Source organism: Trichechus manatus, unplaced genomic scaffold (assembly GCF_000243295.1).
Source record: "Trichechus manatus latirostris isolate Lorelei unplaced genomic scaffold, TriManLat1.0 scaffold00090, whole genome shotgun sequence".
In the NCBI taxonomy this organism is placed as follows: Eukaryota; Metazoa; Chordata; class Mammalia; order Sirenia; family Trichechidae; genus Trichechus; species Trichechus manatus.
The window spans coordinates 8517486-8537372 of NW_004444026.1; the positions used below are offsets into that span (position 1 = coordinate 8517486).

General features: G+C 56.3%; 1 protein-coding gene across 1 annotated transcript; it reads right to left on the reverse strand.

Moving 5' to 3' along the window:
• Positions 1 to 1440: 1440 nt before the first annotated feature.
• On the reverse strand, positions 1441 to 18324 carry HR (HR lysine demethylase and nuclear receptor corepressor). The gene is made up of 19 exons (XM_004382111.1): positions 16887 to 18324; positions 14955 to 15604; positions 13449 to 14229; positions 11747 to 11897; positions 11483 to 11670; positions 9821 to 9985; positions 8964 to 9053; positions 8670 to 8785; positions 7373 to 7454; positions 6741 to 6904; positions 6386 to 6622; positions 6001 to 6166; positions 5726 to 5795; positions 5389 to 5519; positions 5114 to 5233; positions 4909 to 5024; positions 2460 to 2624; positions 1835 to 1963; positions 1441 to 1612 (listed from the first exon to the last, which is right to left on the reverse strand). Exons 2-19 carry the CDS (start codon positions 15564 to 15566, stop codon positions 1550 to 1552), a joined length of 3546 nt encoding a protein of 1181 aa, XP_004382168.1. The 5' UTR covers positions 15567 to 15604; positions 16887 to 18324; the 3' UTR covers positions 1441 to 1549.
• Between the last annotated feature and the right edge of the window lie 1563 nt (positions 18325 to 19887).

Here is a 19887-nt window from a genome sequence, read left to right on the forward strand (position 1 = left end):
AAGAAATCTAAATTAAAAAAAAAAAAAGAGGGATGGTTACATAAATCACAGTAAAACCACTTGATGGAATATAAGCAGCAGCTATTTCAAATGAAGGTTTGGCAGCAACATAGAAAATGACTATAATATGTTAAAAGAATGAAACCAAGTACAAAACACACCAATTCAGCCTTGCGGAAAATACTAGAAGGAAATCCACCAAAATCCTCATAGTGGTTCAGTTTGGAGTGGGTAGGGATGGGTTAACAGGTGGCTTTTTCTTATTTTCTTAATTTTTCTGAAAGTATATTAACATGTAAAATAAAAAACTTTATTTAATAAAAAAATTCCTCAAACCACCGCAGAAACAATTAGGTATAACAACAGTTGGAGCATATATGGGGCTGAGATATACAAGGGAAGGGGTAGAGGGGCAGAGTCACACTAGAGGGGAGTGGGGCGCAGTCAGCTGTCTGAGCACCCAGGGCTGACCCGCTGGGCAAGGGCTCCCCTGGGCCACACGCCTGGATCTCCACGTCAAGTCAGACAGGAGGTGGACGGCCTGGGGTCTGGAGGCAGGGTTGCAGCTCCAGGGTCCCTGCAGGCCATTGCTGCACAGGGAAGTAGTGCTGTTGTGCCCCAGGGCTCTGCCTCACTGCTGTGTCTGTCAGGAGCCATCTTTGGGGGGCAGCCACACAGAAGGCTCCATCTTCTCCTCAGTGGGAGTCAGGGACCCAGGCCCCCAGGAGAAGACCAGGCAGAGGTGTTGGAGGTCCCTGTTACCCCAGCCCCAGCCCCCCGCCCATCCCACTCCATTTGCCCCTGCTCCAGAGCAAATTTCCAAGACTCCCCTCCCTCCACAGACCACATGACCTGCATGAGCAGTGCCAACCACACTGGCAGCATTCACAAAACAACAGACTTTAATGGAAATCTCGAAGGAGTGAGGACGGAGGGAGGGAGCACGGGCAGGGTGGCATCGCCCAAATCACTCCCTCTAGCCAAGCCTGGGCAGTCCCCTGATCCCATCCCTTCCCTATACTTCACAGCTCCCTGGCAAGAAGGCAGATTTCAAAGGCCCCTCGTCCAGCAATGCCTGCAGTGCAAAGGGCTGACTGGGAGCCCAGTGAGAATGAGGGTGGTATTAGCAGAGCTCAGGGCACAGGTGGGGGCAGGAGGTGATGAGGCAGAGGAAGGAGGTGTTGGTAAAGCCAGAATGATTCCCAAGGTCCCCCAAGGAAGGGCTTTTTTTCTCCTGGGTTGGGGGGTGGGGGTTGGAGGGAGCCAATAATCCCCATTGTGGGCCCGGTATCATGAAGAGGGACACGGGGGCAAAGCAGGTGCCAGCATCATGAAGGGCGGGTGGGAGCTTTAGTGGCACTGTGGTTGTTGGCTTTAGTGCCTAAGGCAGGGGCATGGAATGGGGTGTTCTGTTTGTACCCAGAGTGGTGCCTATGGGATTGACCAAAAGTCTCCAAATCCCCGAGCATCTCTCTCTGCTGAAGCTGTGCCTGGCTGAGCACCTGGTCTACCTGTTCCTCACCCCTGTCCCCAGACACCTGGGATCCCCCTATTTAGCCTCTTGTAATGTTCCCACAGCCACCTTCACTGCTTGGAACACGGCCCAGTCCATCTAGGAGAAAGAGAGAGGACAACGAGCGTTCAGTCACATTTCTGGGCCTGGCCCTGGCCCTGGGGTGTGGGTCCCTCCCCCTTCCCACTCAGAAAGAATGTCCTTCCTTCGTGGCACAGAGCTGGATCTGCTATGTGCACCCCAGCTGGGCCCCTGAAAGGCAGACCCTGGCAGGGGAGGGTTTGGGCAGCCCATCCGCCTCCTGGCCAGTGTGTCTCTCACCTGGGCATAAAGCAGGCGGTGGTCAGGGGACAGGCTGGGTCCCTGGTGGCACAGCTGAGCAGAGAGAGCCGACGTCTCAGGGGACAGGAAGTGCTGAGTGACACTGATTGCACTGACCAGGCCCTGCACCTGTGCCAGGGAGGACATGGCATGAGGGTCAGCAGAGGCTCAGGATCACAGATCCTCTCTCTACCAGCTGGTACCCTGAGGTCTAATTCCTATAATAACCCCCACCCAGCTCTCAGAGAGCAGAGGCCCTAGATACAGCATCAGGCACCCCAGAGGGCTTGGCCAAAACTAGATTAAGAAGATGCCAGCAAAGGCACAGGCAGAGTGGCATGCAAGGACACAAAGCACCTGAGCATGCTGAGGGGGCCAGGACGAGGCTCAGATCTCTCGGTGGAATCCCAGTTTGGCTCACTGGTGTCCAGAACACACTCAGCTTCTCTGTTTCCACTTCTCTACAATGGGGACATGCATTCCTGCTCCCTCTCCCCAGCTCTCTGAGTGTTGAGAGGGCCAAGGATATCACGGGGCCGGAGAATGCCATGTAAAGGTAATGCCTATTCTTGTTGCATCTGCTGTTGTGATCTCTCCACAAGCCCCTGACCCACTGGGGAAGCACCTGGTGGGGAGCCCCTGCAGGCACAAGCACTGCCTCTCCAGGGGCCTGCAGCAGGGTCCAGCAGCTCACACCCCACTCCTCCCGCAGGCGCCGCCGCAGCCCTGCATCCAGGTAGCAGCTGCCCGGGATGCCGGGTTCCAGGGTGCCTGCCCCAGTAGGGCACACCTAGAAGAGAAGGTTGAATGAGCAGGGCTGCAGGAGGACCTGGACATGAACTTCCCAGAGGAAGGGCGCGTAGAAAACAGCTCATGTGTCTCAAGTCTTGAAAGGTAGGCCGGGGAGAACAGAGGGGTGGGAGAGAAAGGGGCTGGGGCAGCTCAGGAACAGAGCTTTGGCTAGGAGCTTAGAGGAAAGGATTGCGGCTTCTGAGCCTGAAGGGTCTAAATCCCTGCTTTTCTTGGGACTAGATGCCTTTAATGGAGTCCCTTCCTGGGTGGTGCAAATGGTTAACGCACTTGGTGGCTAAACGAAAGGTTGGAGGTTTAAGTTCACCCAAGGGTGACTTGGAAAAAAGGCCTAGTGATTTACTTTAAAAAAAAAAAAAAAATTCAGCCATTGAAAACCTTATGGTACACAGTTCTACTCGGCCACCCACGGGGTTGCCAGGAGTTGGAATCGCCTAGATGGCAACTGTTTCTGTTTGTTTAAGATACTTTTAATAGTCTCTGTATCCCTGGCCCTGACCCCTCTGCTCCTTCTCTCAGTGGTACTTCTTTCTCCAAAACCCAGGAAGACATCCTGAGTAATCCCAGCTCATAAACGTCTACACCAGGAGTTCTTAACTTGCAGTCCTTGTGAACTACCTGAATCGTGTGTTAATCTTTGGTAAGTAGGGAGCTACATATCCCTGGTGAGACAATTCAGAGCATTCATCAGCTTCTTCTAAGATCTCGATCCAATAAAGGCAAGGCCACACAGGAGTTCTAATTCCTGGTGGGGGAACAGGTGTGCCCGTGGAGCGGGCAAAGGTATGAGGGGCCTTCACAAGCCCAACCAGAACTGAGAGCTCCTTAGGCAGGCAGGGACTGGTGGAGGCCAAAGAAGGAAGTGCTCCATGAACACCTGCAGAGATGAATGGCAGCAACATGCTCCAACTGGCCACCAGCCTCATTCAGCTAGGACCTCAGCCATTGTTCCTGGGCTTAGGGCTAAAAGAGTGGGCCATGGAGGAGAAACTGGCTTGTGAATCAGGCTGGATCCCAGGGCAGCCCCAGCCAGGTACCAAGATTCCTTTGCCCCTGAAAGGTCGAGTCCATCCTGGGCCTGGAGCAGTGTTCCCTAGGCCCATCCATATGAGAATGAGCACTCCGACCTTTTCCATGAGTCATCCTGGTCTAGCTATACAGGATTTCCCAGGGCCACCTAAGACCACAGCCAGTCACACCCAAACTAGATTAGGCCATCTGTTTACGAAGCTATGCTTCTGTCTGCTCCCCTCTGCAAGTTCTAACATCTGTGCACGCATCTATTGATGTGTGTGTCTCTAGATGTGCCTGTAGATGTGTGTGCCTGTGGGCAGGAGGGTGGTATTGGACAACCATGGTGTGTGTGTCTGTGTGCCTTAGCAGGGATGGACACTTGGTAGAAATTCTTTCCCCAGCATAATGAGGGTTCAGCTGGACTTTGGAACTACTGGACTTGCCCTAACCTTAATACCGGCCTCCCATCTCCCCTGCCCTTCTGGAGTTTCCTTCCTCCTGCCTGCTCTGCCCACCCCCCACCCCATCATCTTCTCCTTCCCTGGCCCCTTATGCTGGCCCAGTCTCTACCTCCACCTACCATGCCCCCTTACTTGCTTGTACCCCAGAGAGCCCCTCTGCCAGGAAGTCTGTCCTCATAAGACGTAGATGATGGAAAGGGGGCATGGCAGGATGGCATCACAGACAGACTCCCTTTAACTTTTTTCCAGTTGCCTCCCAGGCTCATGAAGGGGAGGCTGCCCCCCGCAAGGAGGAGCACAATATAGTGACCTTGGGGTTGGAACAGACATAGGCTCAGATCTCAGCTCCAGCACTGAGCCTGTTTTCTCATCCGCAAAGTGGGGTTAGCAGTACTCGCCTCAGGGGGTGACTGTGACAATTAAATGAGATAAGGTACCGAAGGCCCTTGGCACAATGCCTAGCATGTGGTAGGCATGCAAGAAGTAACAGCATTGCTTCCATTGCATCATTAGGTCCAGACTCTCCTGCCTCAACCTTCCCCTCTTCTGAACTCCACTACATAACTGGGTCCCAGCCTGCCTTCTCTGCACCTGCCTGTCTGAATGGGGTCTGTCCAGCTCACCTAAGGGAACGAGGTAGGGAGTGAGCCCGGCTTTGGGCAGCACATGTGTATATGGGAGCACTTGGGCAGACAGGAAGAGCTTCTTAGTCTGGGAGCTCCACCCAAAGAGTGTGGGGGCAGGGCAGGGGGAGAGGAGGGTTCCCCAGCTCCCCAGCTCCCTCCTCACCATCTGGAGAAAGCGGCGGATGCGTTGGGTGTCCTGTGCTCGGAACACGTGCCACACGATGCTGACCTGGCTGCCTGGAGACCAGAGCCCCTCCCCATCCAGGCCTGAGAGGAAGTCTGAGGGAGAAAGCATGACCAGGGAGGGCAGAGACACCGTGCCTGCTTCTGCAGTTTGTCCCCACTCTTGTCTCCAGCCAATTACCCACCTTTCTGTGCCCGGTGCCAGGCCGGCAGTGGTGCTTCAGCATGTACCAGGATACTGACCAGGTCAGTCACCTCCACAGATAGGTTCTTGGTCCCCAGATGTCCACGGTCTGGGCTCACACCTATAGGGAGGTAGAGAAAGGATAGTTGGGGAATGAAATAAGGGAAGTACTTCAGGCTCCAGGGCCTTGGCACAGACACACATAGGCCTAGCAACGACAGGGCATGGGGGTAGGGACTGGGCAGGAGTGGAGTGGACTTGGTGCCCAGCACTCACCATAGGCTGCCCAGATCTGGGGCTCCAGTGGACGCAGGGCAGGGCCCGGCGGGAGGTAGGAAGCCAGGTTGAGTTTCCCATGGCGGGCACAGTACTCTGGGAGTGGCAGGCTGGCAGCCAGGTTCTCCACCCTATGGGGGGAGAGGGTCATACCCAGCAGACCAACTCAGGCACCAGACACCCCATCAAAGCACCCCCCAACACTGGGGTAACCTCAGTGCATAAGCACAGGAGAGCTGAGTGTCAGAGGAGGGGGTACGAAGGAGGAGGAAAAGGGATGGACAAAAGGGCAAGCAGTAGCTGGGGAGGCAGGGCTAGCCCATGGTACCATACACACCTGCTGGCGTCCTCCTCCCCCAGAGCTCTGTGTAACAGGAGGATAGATCCCTCATCTGACTTTGGGCGAACTGAGGGAAAAGACAGAATGGCCATTGGCCCAGGGAGGAACCTCCTTGCCCCAGAGGCCCCTGCCTCAGTGGTAGCAACAAATGAGTCCACTTTTTGCCCTGGGTCTTGCTTCCAGCCACTGCCAGGGTCACTCTGGGTGGGTCTTGGCTGCTACCCTACGGCTCGGGCTCCCAGCTCCCTCTAGCTCATCTCAGGGATACTTACTCTCAGGCCGGAAGAATCCCTCCCAGAATGTTGTGCTGCCCAGGCTTGTGGGCTGGGGAGATCCGAGGGGTGTCAGCGCCTGCACTTGTCCTCCAAGTGCCCCAAGAGCTTCCATTCCCCAAAGGTTGCCTTGCAATGTCCTCTGAATCCCTGACACCAACACGGGCTGTGACAGAGGGTGGAGAAAGTAAGGAGGCACAGAATGGAGGATGGAGAGGGGTGCCCACCATGGCCAGGCTGGGGTGTGTTATAGAGGGAACCAGAACAGCATGGGGACCAGGCCCTGCTGCTCTCTCTCAGCAACTGGGTCTTTCTGGGTCCAGCAACCAAGGCCCTGAAGGGTAGGCCAAGCAGCGAGAGGGAGGGGAGAGGCAGGGAGCCTCACCTGGCCCTGCCTCCAGTGCTCCTGGAAGAGGTAGAAGCCGCGCCGAGGCCTGGGCTCCTGAAGCCACAGCAAAGCCCCAGAGGGAGGCAGCCTGGGCCGTACTGGCGAGAGGGGCAGGCCCAGGCCCTTGCGCAGGCCTGGCCCAGCCCGCAGCCCTGGCCCCAGGGCTTTCTCCTGGATCTTCCTCTCCACTACTTGTGCAATGATGCTGTCCAGGATGTTGGTGATACGGTCATCCTGAGGGGAGGAAGGGATGGAGGGGTGGGAGGGCTCAGGACTTGCCCAAGCCAACATGGAGAGCCGGCCCAGCCTTCGGTCCCCAAGCTCCCAGTCCTCCCTTCATGCTCTTGCTCACACTGGGCAGGGCCGGAGTGACAGGGGCAAAGGCCATGTGTATCCGATCATGACCCAAGCAGAGTTTGACAGCAGTGGAGGCCAGCAGTTCGCAGAGAGAGGGACAAGGCAGGGGCCCTCGGCCTGCACGGTCCTCTGCCAGGGTCTCTGTGGAGTCTGGGATCTCTGTTGGAGAGGAAAATGGTGAGGGGCTTTACATATGGCCCCTCACTTTTCTCTTGAGTCTCCACTGCCCACTATGCTCTCCCCTCATTTCCTGGCCAGACCTGCTCTCTCCACACTGGCATTTGCCCATCTCACTCTGCTCTGGATACACTCCCTCCCACCAACATACTCCCTGATGGCAGCTCCAGAATCTCTAGAAAGGAGGTCTCAGAACTTGTATTCTGGTTGGGCTCAGAATGGAAGATCCAGAAGAAAGCCTTGGGGCTGGGTTGTTGGCTGGGCTTGTCTTACATTTCGTTTAGATTTTTTTTTTTTTTTAGTGTCTAGAATGACTTGAGAGGAGTGATAGAGGTTATTGGGGGTGCGGGTGGGACCTCCTGGGACCTGCCACCGCCTATTCCCTCCTGCCTCAAACTCTGGCCCACCCTCCCTCCTCCACAGTCCAAGGGCACAACGGGAGCTGCTCACCCTCTTTGATGTCCTTGGTCCTGTTGGTATCCCCATTACAGGCAGGTTGTGGAGTTGGGGGAGTTTTCTCTGTTGGCTCCTTCTGGTAAACCCATCCACCACCCCCCGATTCAACCAGAGTTTTAAAAATGGCAAATGCAACTAAATTCAATTCAACTGACAAGCAGTAACAATCGACTCTTGTACAGTCCTAAAATTATGTTTACAAAGAGCAAACTGTTATATGATATAATGTTAGGTGCAAAAAAGTTGCTTAGGGAATTCTAAACACAGTATGGTTTAAAACATGCTAACATAAACCTATTGCTGTCAAGTCAATTCGGACTCACAGCAACCCGAGAGGACAGAGTAGAACTGCCCAAGAGGGTTTCCAAGGCTGTAATCTTAAAGGAAGCAGGCTGCCATATCTTTCTCCCATGGGGGAGCTGGTGGGTTCAAACTGGTGACCTTTAGGTTCGCAGCTGAGCGCTTAACCACTGCGCCACTAGGGCTCTTTTATGCTAAAAATAGATGTGAATAGACACATAGACAAATGACTGGGAAAGTACCAAGATGTTAATGGTAGCATGATAGGTCTTGTTATTTTTCTTCCTTATACTTGTCTGTATTTTCCAAATTTTCCACGAGTATGTGGAGCAGGATAGGGCATATCAAATGCATTCGATAAAATATTTCTTGAATGAACAAGTTTTATAACAAAAAATTTATTTCATGAAAACTTTCAAAACTACATATTGAACACCCATTATGTGCTAGGTGCAGGGAATACTGTGAAGGTGGGCCAAAAGGAGCCCATGTTCTGGCACATGCCCACCAGCAGCTCTACGGTGATATGGCAAGTGCTAAGCTAGAATATGCACCAAGTGACATAGTCTCTGGGCAGACTGGGAGAGAGAAATTGTGCTGGGTAAAGAGGGAGGCAGGGCAAATGCTAGAACTCCAGTCTGTGGATCCTAATCTTCAGGGGAAGGTGGGGAAGTGACCTGACTTCACCCAGCTTTCAGATCCCTCTCCATCCCCATCAAAAGAAAAGCACCAAACAGAACAACCAGAATGGAGACCATAAGAATGTTCACACATGGTGACGAATGTAACCAATGTCTCTGGACAACTTGTGTAGAAATTGTTGAATGGGAACCAAAACTACTGTGTAAACCTTCACCGAAAACGCAATAAAATATTATTTAAAAAAAGAAAAGCACCAAATCCCCACCAAGTCAGTAATTTGCAGAACACCACCCAATCCTGAGGCCCACGAGCTATGCCTCCATCACCTATCTCTTGCCTTGATTCTTACCTGCTGGACCCCATCTCCAGGGGCCCACACCCGGGCATCAGCTTGGCAGGTGCAGTGCCCCCGAATGTCAAACTTGACCCAGACCTGGTGCATCGCAGTGCTCAGTTCTGCCAAAGCTGTGGGGTAGGGAGGAGAGATGGAGTTTGGTGGTAAGCGGGGACCAGGAGCTGCCCCTGTGCGGTTTTGCCTTACCAACCAGGAGGGAATAGGACCAGGGTGAAGGACATGCAGACAGGAAGCTGGTCTCCCTCAGGAACTGCCCACTGCACTCCACACCCCTCCAAGATAGCTCACCCTGGCTAGAGACAAACTGGGTCAGCATCAAGGAGCAGGCACTGTGCCCAGCCTCCTGGGCACACCCCTCTGTGGACTGCTCCTGAGAGCCTGTGTGGTGGGAAGGGAGAAGCTGCAGGTCAGGAAATCAAGGTAACCAAGATGAAGTTCAGAGAAGTAGGTCAAGGACATGATATCTAAATCAGGGTGCTTAAAAACCTGCAAAACATAGACTTTTGGGGAAACAGGTTAAACAGTGAAATAGGCTTCTTTGCTTAAAGAATGCAGAGCCTTTAATATATTGCTATGCATTGTAAGACTCCAAGGTAGCCATATAGAATAGAGCGTTCTGAAACTGATTTGACCCTGGAACTCTTTTTGGCCATGTCTATTATAACAGGAACATTGGGAAATTTAAAGTCCTCAAACTGAGGGAGAGAAAATACGAACTGTAGAAAGAACAAGACAAAATCAGAAGACCTGACTCCAAATCCTGGCTGCAACACGTATTAGCTGTGTGACCTTGGCCAAGTCACTTAACCTGAGCTTTTTTAATCTGTAAAATGGAGGCAATAATACCCACCTCACGGTGTTGTAAGGTTTAAAAACGTGAAAGTTGAGTAAAGTGGGAGGCATCTAGTAAGTGTTCGGCTTCTTGTAAGTGTAAGCAAGGACACAGGCTTGGCCCTTTGATCTCGGGAGAGGGAAAGGTCTGCTCTAAGGGGCATTAAGCCACAGTGGCTGAGCCTGGGGCTGGGAGCTGGTGGGGAGACCTTCTTGGGGAGAAGCAGCCAAGAAATGGCCACAGACTTTAGAACAGCTCAACTGAGACTTCCATCTCTGCCCCACCACCCCTGGGCCTCCAGCTCTTTTCCTACCTGCTTTCTCCCTGCCCCTCCCAGCGCCCACCATGCGACCACAGGCAACACACAGCCGACGGCTGCAGTGGGGGCATCTCCAGTGGGTGTTGAAGAGTCCATGTTGGCAACGGCTGCAGCTGCGCAGAATACCTGGGTCATCCTCTGTAGTGGCTGCCCCCTGGCCTGGTAAACACAGGAGAGAACCGGGTCAGAGGGCTCAGCAAATGGGCCCTTTCTGAGGACCCAGGCAGGGGTGTGGAGAAGCAGGGAGCAGTTTCCACTGAGGGGCCACCCAAGGAAGAGGGCAGACAGGCTCCTTGACAAATACCCCTTACTTATCCCACAGCCCCTTTCAAGAACCTCACTGCAGTACAATCCTCTCTGGCAAATTCTTTCCAGGGACAGTGGAGGCCTAAGCTCTCCCATTGCAGTCCCACCCGCAGTCCTTCCCCAGGGATCTCTCCATTGGCGCTGAATCCATACCACTTCTAACACATTCTTCATCCACCTCTCTCCCTCCCAAGCCCTGTGTGCTACCAAAAAGTGGAAATGTGTGGTAACTGTTCAGGTGGGGTGTCCTCCAAGGGACTTTGTATACTAGAAGAGGAAACCTTAGGAGACCACTCTTTCCCTCACCCAAAGGAAAGGATATTTTTAAGAGCAAAGTTTCAGACTAAGTCCTCGTTGGTTGGTGGAAAACATGCCACTGACCATACATTCACTTATTCTTTCAATAAACACCTATTGCTTGCTGTGTCCTGTGCTGGGTATTGGAGATTCAGAGCCTTTGAAGACTTGGTCCTTGCCTTCCCAGAGCTTACATGCCAATGATTAGGGCACCAGGTGGTGGTGCTAGGGTATGAAAACACGATGGAAGGCTGAGGGCTGGAACGATGGGGGAGGCTTCACAAGTGGGCCCCAAAGGATGAGTAAGTGTGTCATTCACCCAGCAGAGAGGGAGGAGAAGGCAATTCCAGAAAGAGGGATTGACAAGTGCCAAGTTCTGAGGGTATGACAAGCTTGTGTGATCCAGGAAGGATGGAAATGTGGTGTGCCTGAAATCCGGGGTGCGCGTGAGGGAGTGGCAGGAGAAGAAGAGGGGCCTGCTGATGAAAGCGAGAGGGCTGGCCTTTCTGGGGCAAGAGGGAGTCACCAGTGACCCTCCATCCAGGAAGGGACAGGACCGAGATGTCCTGAAAGGGAGGTAGTCAGAACCATCTGACTGTCTGCTGCCCTACCAGCCTCTACCATCAGCCCCACGTCTACGAGCCTCCCAGGACCAGTGTACCTCACCACCCCCACCTTCCTTAGCTACTCAAACCCTCGTGAGCCCCCCATCTCTAGGTGCTCTTGCAGACACTTGGCATTCAGTTTTGTTTTCCCAACAAGGCCAAAAGCTCTTAGAGACCTGGGCTGGACCAGGTTTTACTCCTTCCCAACATCCCTACCCAGGCCAGAAACCTCATAAGACATGCTGACTAAGCACACAAGTCGGAAATAAAGGTAAAGTAGGGCAGGAGCGCTTCTGAGCTGTGGGCAGGAATAGGAAATGGCAGCATTGGTATGGGGAGAAGAGGAGTAACAGAGAGGGTCCCCCACTCTGCAGGTCCCATGGTCCTTGTGAAAGCACATATGACTAGGATCTCTTGGGGTCCCGAACGCCCTGTGGGTCCTGCTCACCTTCCCGTTGTGCCCAGGCCAGGGCCTCCCGCTCCCTCCGCAGGAGGCGGCACAGTCGGTCCCCCAAACCACTTAGCAGGTGCTTGGCGAGGCCCATCCTGAGCTGGGCCTCCAGGCCAGACCCTGCTTCCTCCTTGGAGCTGGCTGCTGAGTCCTCCTCTGGCTGCTGCTCCCCTCCCAGAGGCAATCTGGAGACAAGGCAGAGGGAGGTGAGAAGGGAGCCTTGGGGGAGGATGCTGGACCATCCAGGGGCCAAGGGCTCACCTCTGTGTGTGCTGGGAGTGGCAGGCCAGCCCTCCCACCTCTCCAGCTGCCTGAGCACAGCCTTGGCATTGAGAGATGCCTGCCGGGTGGGCTGGGCAAGGTACATCCTGAAGCCCCTTGTCCTGGAGGCTGGCCCTGCCATCTCGGGGTCCTGAGGGGACAATGCAGCTGGTCAGGAGGTTGGGCCTCCTGCACTTTTGCCAGCCCAGCCCCTGCCTTAGCCCCCACCCTCTCCACACACAGAGCATGCCCAGTACCGAGCCACAGGCCTATAAAGCTAGATTCAGAACTAATGAGAGTGGACCAGGCACCTAGAAGGTTAAAAAAAAAAAAAAAAAAAGGCTGGGCAGGAAGCCTGAGAATGCTCTACTATGGACTAAAGGGTCAAGGAGATGGGGTCTGGTGTGCTGGGCCCGAGGCTGGGGGCAGTTACGGCAATCATCCTGCCACAAGAAGAGGATCCAGCCAGTGTAGAGTTTGGATAGCTCTACTGTGGGCTTAGTGATATCGTTGGCTGCGTAACAGTGTAAGGAGATAATCCCAACGTGAACAGAGGGCGCTGGAAGGTGAGAAGGCTGCAGAGTTTCAACACAGGCCACAGGTGCAGTAACTCAAGAAGGCGAAGGGGCCAACAACTTCCCAGCCCAGGCAGAGAGGTCTGGGAGGGCGTGGACAGACCCGCACCAGGTGCAGGGATACTTGGGCAAGGCCATCGAGAGTCCGGATCCAGGTCCAGCAGTCCAAAAGGCTGAGAAATTGAGGTCATCCCAAAAAATTCAGGCCAGCCATGCCAGAAAGCTCCACGAAGGGCACAACATGGCAGAGGGGTCCAGGATGTGCCCAAAGCCCTAACACTGGCAGAGTCCAAAAGGAGGTTTTAGGCTCCAACTGGCCAAGAGAGTAGCCATTCCTGAGGCAGGAGGAGTCCTTGAGGAGAGGCAGGAGAAGGAATTCTCCAGACAGGGAACTGTGGCCCAAATAATCATAACTGAAAAATAAATAAATGTTGCCATCATGTCGATCCTGACTCATAGCGTCCCTATAGGATAGAGTAGAACTGCCCCACAGGGTTTCCAAGGCTGTAAATCTTTACCAAAGCAGACTGCCGTATCTTCCTCCCTTGGTGCCGTTGGTGGGTTTGAACCACTGACTTTTCAGTTAGCAGCCAAGCGCTTAACCACTGCGCCATCAAGGCTCCTTCAATAATTGTAACAGCTAACATTTATCAATGTTTAATAAGTTCAAAGAATTAGTCCAAGCCCTTTATGTGAATTTTGTCATTTAATCTTTGCAGCAGTCTTTATAAGGTAGGTACCATCTTTATTCCCATTGCATAGATAAAGAAACTGAGGCTCGGAGAGGTGAAGTAATTTGCTCAAGGTCACGCAGCTAGCAGTCAGCAAAGTCAAAAACCAGACAAACTGACTCCAGAGCCCATGCTTTTAACCATGTCTTTACACTGCCACCAACACACCATGGCTTGGGAGGAGACATGTGAAGGTAGAAGCCACTTGCTGGAAGGCTGCTGGCCTGTAGATGCTGAGGAATTCCCAGAGCACCATCACCATCCAGATGGGCGACCTGACAACTGGGTTTGATCTACTCATAAAAGACCTACTGACTCCCACCGCCCTTGCAAACCCCAGCACTGGCTGCCCCTTCCCAAGAAGGGCCCCCTGTAACCCCTCACCTGCCCTCTTACCTCTCTGGTCATCATGCTGTTCTGCCTCCACCTTGTTCCCTACTGATGAGTTCAGCACCTCCTGCCAACCTCTGGCCCCCTGCCCCGAGCTGCCTGGGAAAGGGTCAGGTGGGCGCTTGGGGACTGGGCTGCCCACTGCTCCCTGGACCTCAGGGCTGCCTGCCCTCTTGAGGGCCCGGAGCTGGCCAGCTGGGCTCTCCTCGTCCCCAGGGCAGCCACCTGGGCACCCAAACTGCTCAGAGTGTCGTGTGAGCCATGTCTTCTTCAGCTTGGTATGGTGGCTGGGCAGGCAGGCCCTGGGACCAGGGGGTTTGTTCACTTCATCACTGGATTCATTTGTCCCACTGGTGCTCCCCTCTAGGCCCTCTTGGCACTTCCCACAAGGGCCAAGACTCCCATCTCTCTCAGGTGGGTGAGATGAGCAACAGCCCACCTGAGTGGTAGGAGGCCCAGGAGAGGGGCACCTTGATGTGGCTGTTGGTTCCAGCTGGTTCCCACTCCCTGGTACAGCCCAGATGTTTCCAAAAGTGTGAACCAGGCCTGGGGGACATGCGGGCCAGGGAGTCTGGGGAGCAGTGTCTGGATGCCCCAGGAAAACTGGGCAGAGATTCCGATACTTGCTAGCTCCTCTCTCTCCATCTCTCTGATGGAGCAAAGTGCGTTCTACCTCCCCGGCTCTCTGGAGGTGCCCACCAGAGGCTAAACCCAACAACCCAGCTTCTGCAGATGCCAATGGCTCCTTTGCCAGCCTGAGAATGCTCGGATCCTTGTGGTAAACGCCCTAAAGGGAGAAGAAAAGGTTTAAGCTAGTGCTGGCTTTGGTTCCCAGTGCTTAAAAGGACGGGCAAAACTGACACACAGCAGGTGTGCACCTGTGTGGCCTTAAGGGTTGTGAAAGTACAAAATTCACATACTGGGTCCCCTGAGTGCCTCTACCACTGCCCTGGCTACCCCCAGATTGCTTCCCCAGGAATTCTCAGGCCTCCTCATAATCCAGCAGCCAAAGGGTTAATGTGTGGCACAGCCAAAGGGCCTCCAGGATCTATTCTGATTGTTTGATGCCCTGTACTATACCGGTTTTTAAATATTTTAAAATCTCATCCCTGGAAGTAGGGGTCACCTATGGGAGAGGTCCCTAGACACAGGCCATGGTGCTGCCTGCATATCCCCAGGGGTCTTGCCTACCCCCAGCACCCCAGCACAAGGCCACACTTTCTAAGGCCCCATTCCTAGGGCTTTGTGCTGGGGGGACAAGGGTGAGTCAATTCCCTGGAAGCTTAGTGAGATGGAGTTGATCAGAGTAGGAATTGCTTGGGGTTGACTTTGGGGCCTAGGACAGTTCTGAGCTGACAGGCCCCATTTGACCAGGGTTCTACTTGGGTGCTGCCTTATCTTTTCATCCGAATCGAAGCACAGAGTGGTGCTGTCCTGGCATGGCTGCTCCAGGGCCACTGAGTTCCCTTGCATGGCTTGAGCCCTAGGTACGCACTCTGTTCTAGCACTCACCTTGCTGCGTAGGCTGAAGGCAGAGGGCACTTTGGGCTGGCCCTCTGAGTACACCCAAGGGTATGGGGCCAGGGGCCAGTCACATGGATGCTCTGGGGGCAGACCAGACACTAGGTAAGGTGGTAAGCAGGTGGGCACCCAGAAAGGAGTTCGCTCCAGGATCTTGGTCTCCAAAAGGAAGGGGCAGTGCAAGGGCCGGAAGGCTCCAGGGTCACTCTTGGGATGGCCACCACTATGCTCAGGAATCAGGGGGCCATAGCGAGGTGGGCATGCTGGCCCACAGAAAGCCAGTGGATGGGCAAGCATCGCTTCCTTCCAACACAGCCCCTCCTTGCTGCCCAGCCAGCTGGCCTTCCTCTCCCCGTTTTGAGGGCCCTTGCCCTCCACCAGTGGGGGTGCGTCCTTGGGACCCTGAGGAAAACCAGGAGGAAGCCAGGAGTCTGGAGTGCTCAGGACACCCCTCCAGAAGGGAACAGGCTCTTCCGGGCACAGCGCCCCACGGCGCAGGCCATCCTGTGGCAGAGTACCCAGCTCCTGTCCCACGGTGCCATTCTCAGAGGCTGTCTTCTGCCAAGCTGGAGTGTCCTTCAGGAAGCTGGGTGTACTCTCCATCACTCTCCTGCCCTCATGGGGCTCTCCCAGAGGGGTCCCTGGAGCATAACCACCAAAGCATGAGCTCCTTGGGCACATGCCCCGAGCACTCTACCACCTAGCCCCGAGTGGGCACCACCCTGGCAGTACCAAGGCAGCTCAAACCAGTACGGCACGTGCCAACCCACAGGTGGGCACCATGCTGCCTACCCACATGTGGTTCAAAGGACCCCGCCTGGTGGGGTGCTCCAGTGCTGAGCAGGGTGGGAAAGTTACCTCTCCCCCCAAATTTCTCAGACTTGGCAGTCCACCTGGAACTGAGCCCCTCAGCAAAGGCCGCCATTTCTAGGGTGATATATCCTGTCCTAACCGAAACGGAAAGCTGGTCTCAAGCCATGGGAAAAGACAGGGAGCAAGAACCCAAAGGGTGAGCTCAGTGGAAAGGCACTGCTCTGGGAGATAAGCTGGCTGGATCCTGGCTCTGACTCAGTTACCAGCTGTGTGACTTTGGGCAAGTCATGACACTCTTCTCTCAGTGTCCCCTTGTAACAAACGGAGCTTGGAAATTGACAGAGGGCTCTTCCTACACTGCATTCTGTGGTTCTGGTGGCATTGCTTGCCCACCCCCAGCCCCCAGCCCCACCCAGGTTTGAAGGGGTGGGAAGTGCAGGCTGGGCAGATGGCAGTCACTGCGGAGGGTTCCCAGCCAGTGTTGGCTGGTGTCTTCCTACACCGGGGCAGCCCCTAGTCCACCTCCTCACAGTGCTCTACAGTTTCTTGGCTTCTGAAGCAGAAGCCCAGGGCAACTGCTAGGGGCTGAGATCTCCAACCCTGCCCCCAGGGGAAGGAGTGAGCCAGCCCAGGAGAGGGGGATTAAGAGGCCTCAGTTGGAATGGGTCAAGCTGCCCTAGCCTAGGCGGCAGTGCCAAGGCAACCAGCCGCCACTGCTAACTGCAGCCTGGCCGGGAGGAGGGAAGGAGGCGGGGAAAGCGGGCTGGGCCGCAGAGAGAGGCAAGAGAGGGAAAATTGAACGTGCGAGCAGGAGACCAGGATGACAGGTGGCACCAGAGCGGCAGCGCTCTCACCGCGCAGCCCCCTCGGCCAGCCTGGCGAAGCCCGAGGAGAAAGGGGAGGGTGCCTTGGCAGAGGGCGCCTGGGTTTTCTGGGGCCACCGCTCTGACGCTGTCCAGCCCGGTAGGGCATCCTAACTTTCAGATGTGTGGCCCAGCCCAGAGAGGCGCGGGGAACTCACCCCGTGTGCGGCGCGGGCTCGACTCTCAGAAATCCCCTCTTCAAGTCTCCCCAGAAGGCGCTCCCCTGGCGCCCCCTCTCGGTGCTTACCTGGGCTTCACCGGCCGGGCGCAGCGAGGGCGGTGACAGGCGTCCTGGCCGGCGCCGGGCGCTGGCTCCCCATGGGCCGGCTCCGGGACCTACCGGCCGGCTGGCGAAGGCGCGTTCCCCCGCTTTCTCCGCTCAGCTCTCTCTTTCCCCCGGGTCGGCGGGGGTACTCTAGGAACGCAGGTTGGAGGGATCGGACTCCGGGATCTGCAGGATGCGGCACACGGCGCGGATCGGCCGCACCAGCTTCTGGGCCGAGGCCGTGGGTTGCGCCATGGGACGCCGAGACTCCGTGCTGCGCCGCGGGGAGTGCCGGGCCGGGGCTAGGGAGCGGGTGCCCCCTGAGGGAGAGAGGGAGCCGGGCCGGGGGGAACGCGCGCCCCGGATCGGAGATGGCAGAGTTGGGGGAAAGGCCGAGGGGCAGGGGAAGGGGGTCGCGCCTGGGAGGGAGGCCCGATCCCAAGACCCAGGAGAGAGGCACCAGCGAGGGCGCAGCACAGCGCAGCGCGGCTAATGGAGGGAGAGCTCGGCAAAGAGCGCGGCAGAGAGCGCAGCAGGACCTCTGATCGCCATCGCCAGACGCGCAACTGAGGAGTGGGGAAGCTGCTCCGCCGGTTTCCTCCTCCAGCACCCTGCGGGAAACAGGAGTCCGTGATTCGGCGGCCCCGCCTGGGCCTGCCCCCTCCCGGGCCCCGGGGGCTTCCGCCAACGCCCCGGCGATGCCACCGGCTGCGCAGGGGGAGAATGAGCCCTTTGTTCCCCCCTCCCCCCCGCGGCACCCGGGCGCCTGCCGAGAGAGGCTCCCCCGTGGCAGCGTGCCAGCTTCCCAGCCGCCCCACCCTCCCGTGGGCCCGGCCCCGGAGCCTGGCAGGCGGGCAGCACCCCCACTATAGGTGCCAAGCCCGGGAACTGGAGCAAAGGGCGGGAGGGGCTGGACCAGGCCACGGTGGGGAGGGGTGCCCCCTGGGGTGGTAGGGCGGGGCCGGCTGGGAGGGTGCAGTGCCAGAGGTGGAAGGGACAGTCGGGTTCTCACGGGTCAGTGATGGGCACCCTGACCCACACCAGCCGGGCCCTGTGCCTGCTGGACCACTCGCTCCTAATCTTCTCCAGTGCTGGCACGTGGGCACACCCCGGTGGCCTGTGTCTGTCCTGCCTCCTCCTCACCTGGCCAAGCCACTCTTCATTATCCCCCACCCAAGCCCCCTCCTGGGGTCCAATGACAGAAAGTGTCCTACGTTAGCAGTTCTGGGAGGGCCTAGTCTCTAGCCAGCTCCTGCTCTAAGGGCTTGGGTTTCACCAAGTGTCAAGCGAGGTGGTGGGACCAGATGAGCTCCCTGACCCACTGCCGTCCCTGAGTTCTGGGGGTCTGCCCCATCCCTAGCGTTCCTAGTGCTTCCAGGCCCAGCACTGGAGAGCAGCCCATGGGAGTGGCTCCTGGGAGGGAGCAGAAAGTAGGAGAGGAAATGGGAAAGCAGGGCACCCTCCACCCGAGGAAGCATCCTGGCTCCTCTGTGGGGGTGGTTCCAGAGCACAGACACAAACAGACAGATTCAAACACACACAGACAGATTCAGACACACACAGAAACCCACACGCCCAACAGGCGCTTTCCTTCCCTTCAGGCACCCACTTCCCACCCCTTGACTCCCCCGTCCTCTCTGTGGAAGCCATCCTCAGCATGCCTTCACACAGCCTTGGACAGAGGCACTGTCCGGGTTCTTGTCCCCAAGCTACTCTAAGGAGAGGAATGAGTACTCAAATGCCTCCAGCCTGGTCTCAAGTCATACCACCAACCCGGAGACGGGAGCCATGAAGAGTCAGGGAGCCTTCCTCCCCAGAGGCTGGAGGGAAGGCAAGGAGCCTTTCACCAGTTGAGGAGAGGAAGAAGCGTCCCAAGGACAGGGGATCTGAAGGGGCTGGCACTGGGCAGGACTGGGGCTATGTTGGCATAGATTCGTTGATCCCCTTCTGCTCCCCCCAGAGGCCAGTTCTGTGGCAGGGCAGGCTGGTAGGGGTTGTTTACATGACTGAGTTATTAAAACTCCCTTCCTCCCCTAGTTTCCCTGAGGGGTAGCCTGGACCTCAGTGTGCCAGGGGGAAATGATTGTAGAGGGTCTAAAGCAAGTGAGAATCCCAAGGCTCCCAACCCCAGCCTCCCACTCGCTCCCAGACTGGCTTTAGGGGTGAAGATGGTTGACTGGAGTGCGCCTGTGGTCCCCCATTTGTGTCCTCTGGCCTCCCTCCTCAGCAGCCGGCAGCTTGTGGCAGAGTCCTGTGGCTTGGGGCCTGGAAGAGGCTGAAGGGCAGGGTAGGGTGGGAGTCCTGAGGGCCTGTCACTGTCATCCCCAAAAGGGATGGGGACTGTCCCAGGGGAGCAGGACAGTCGCCTTCCTCCACCCCACCCCCAGTTGCCATGTTTGCTTTGTCAGGTCACCGTCCCTGGGCTCGACCAGGGCTCTCATGACAGGCTCCTGAAATGCCCAAGGGTTCGTGGGGGGAAGCAGGAGGCACGGATCCCCTCTCCACCCTCCCCCAGCTCCCCATCCTGTCCCCAGAGCCCATGCCACAGGCCCATAGAGTCATTGTAGCCGGCTCTTCTGTGGCTGAGGACAGAGCAGAGTTGAGGAGACTCACAAAAGACTCACATACAGAAGGAAAGCCACACAAAGCACAGACACCGTGCTAGACTCATGGACAAAGGCAAGCTGACCAGCACCCCCAGATACGTGTGGGCCAGCCCCGGACCCACACCAAGCCCTCACGCACTGACACACACACTGATACACACACTCATGCTGACAAGCACAGCAGCACTCACGAGCCAGCTGCTCTCACACCATCCCCAGAGCCCCTTACCTGGGCTAGCACAGTGCCCCTCGGGTGGAGCAGCCCCCTGCCCAGGGGAAGGCAGCAGGCGGGGGTGGGGGAAGGAGCCCCGGAGAGTCAGGCCAAGCTGCCACTAATCCGGGCGGGGAGAGGGGGGGCACCCACGTCAGAGCGGGGA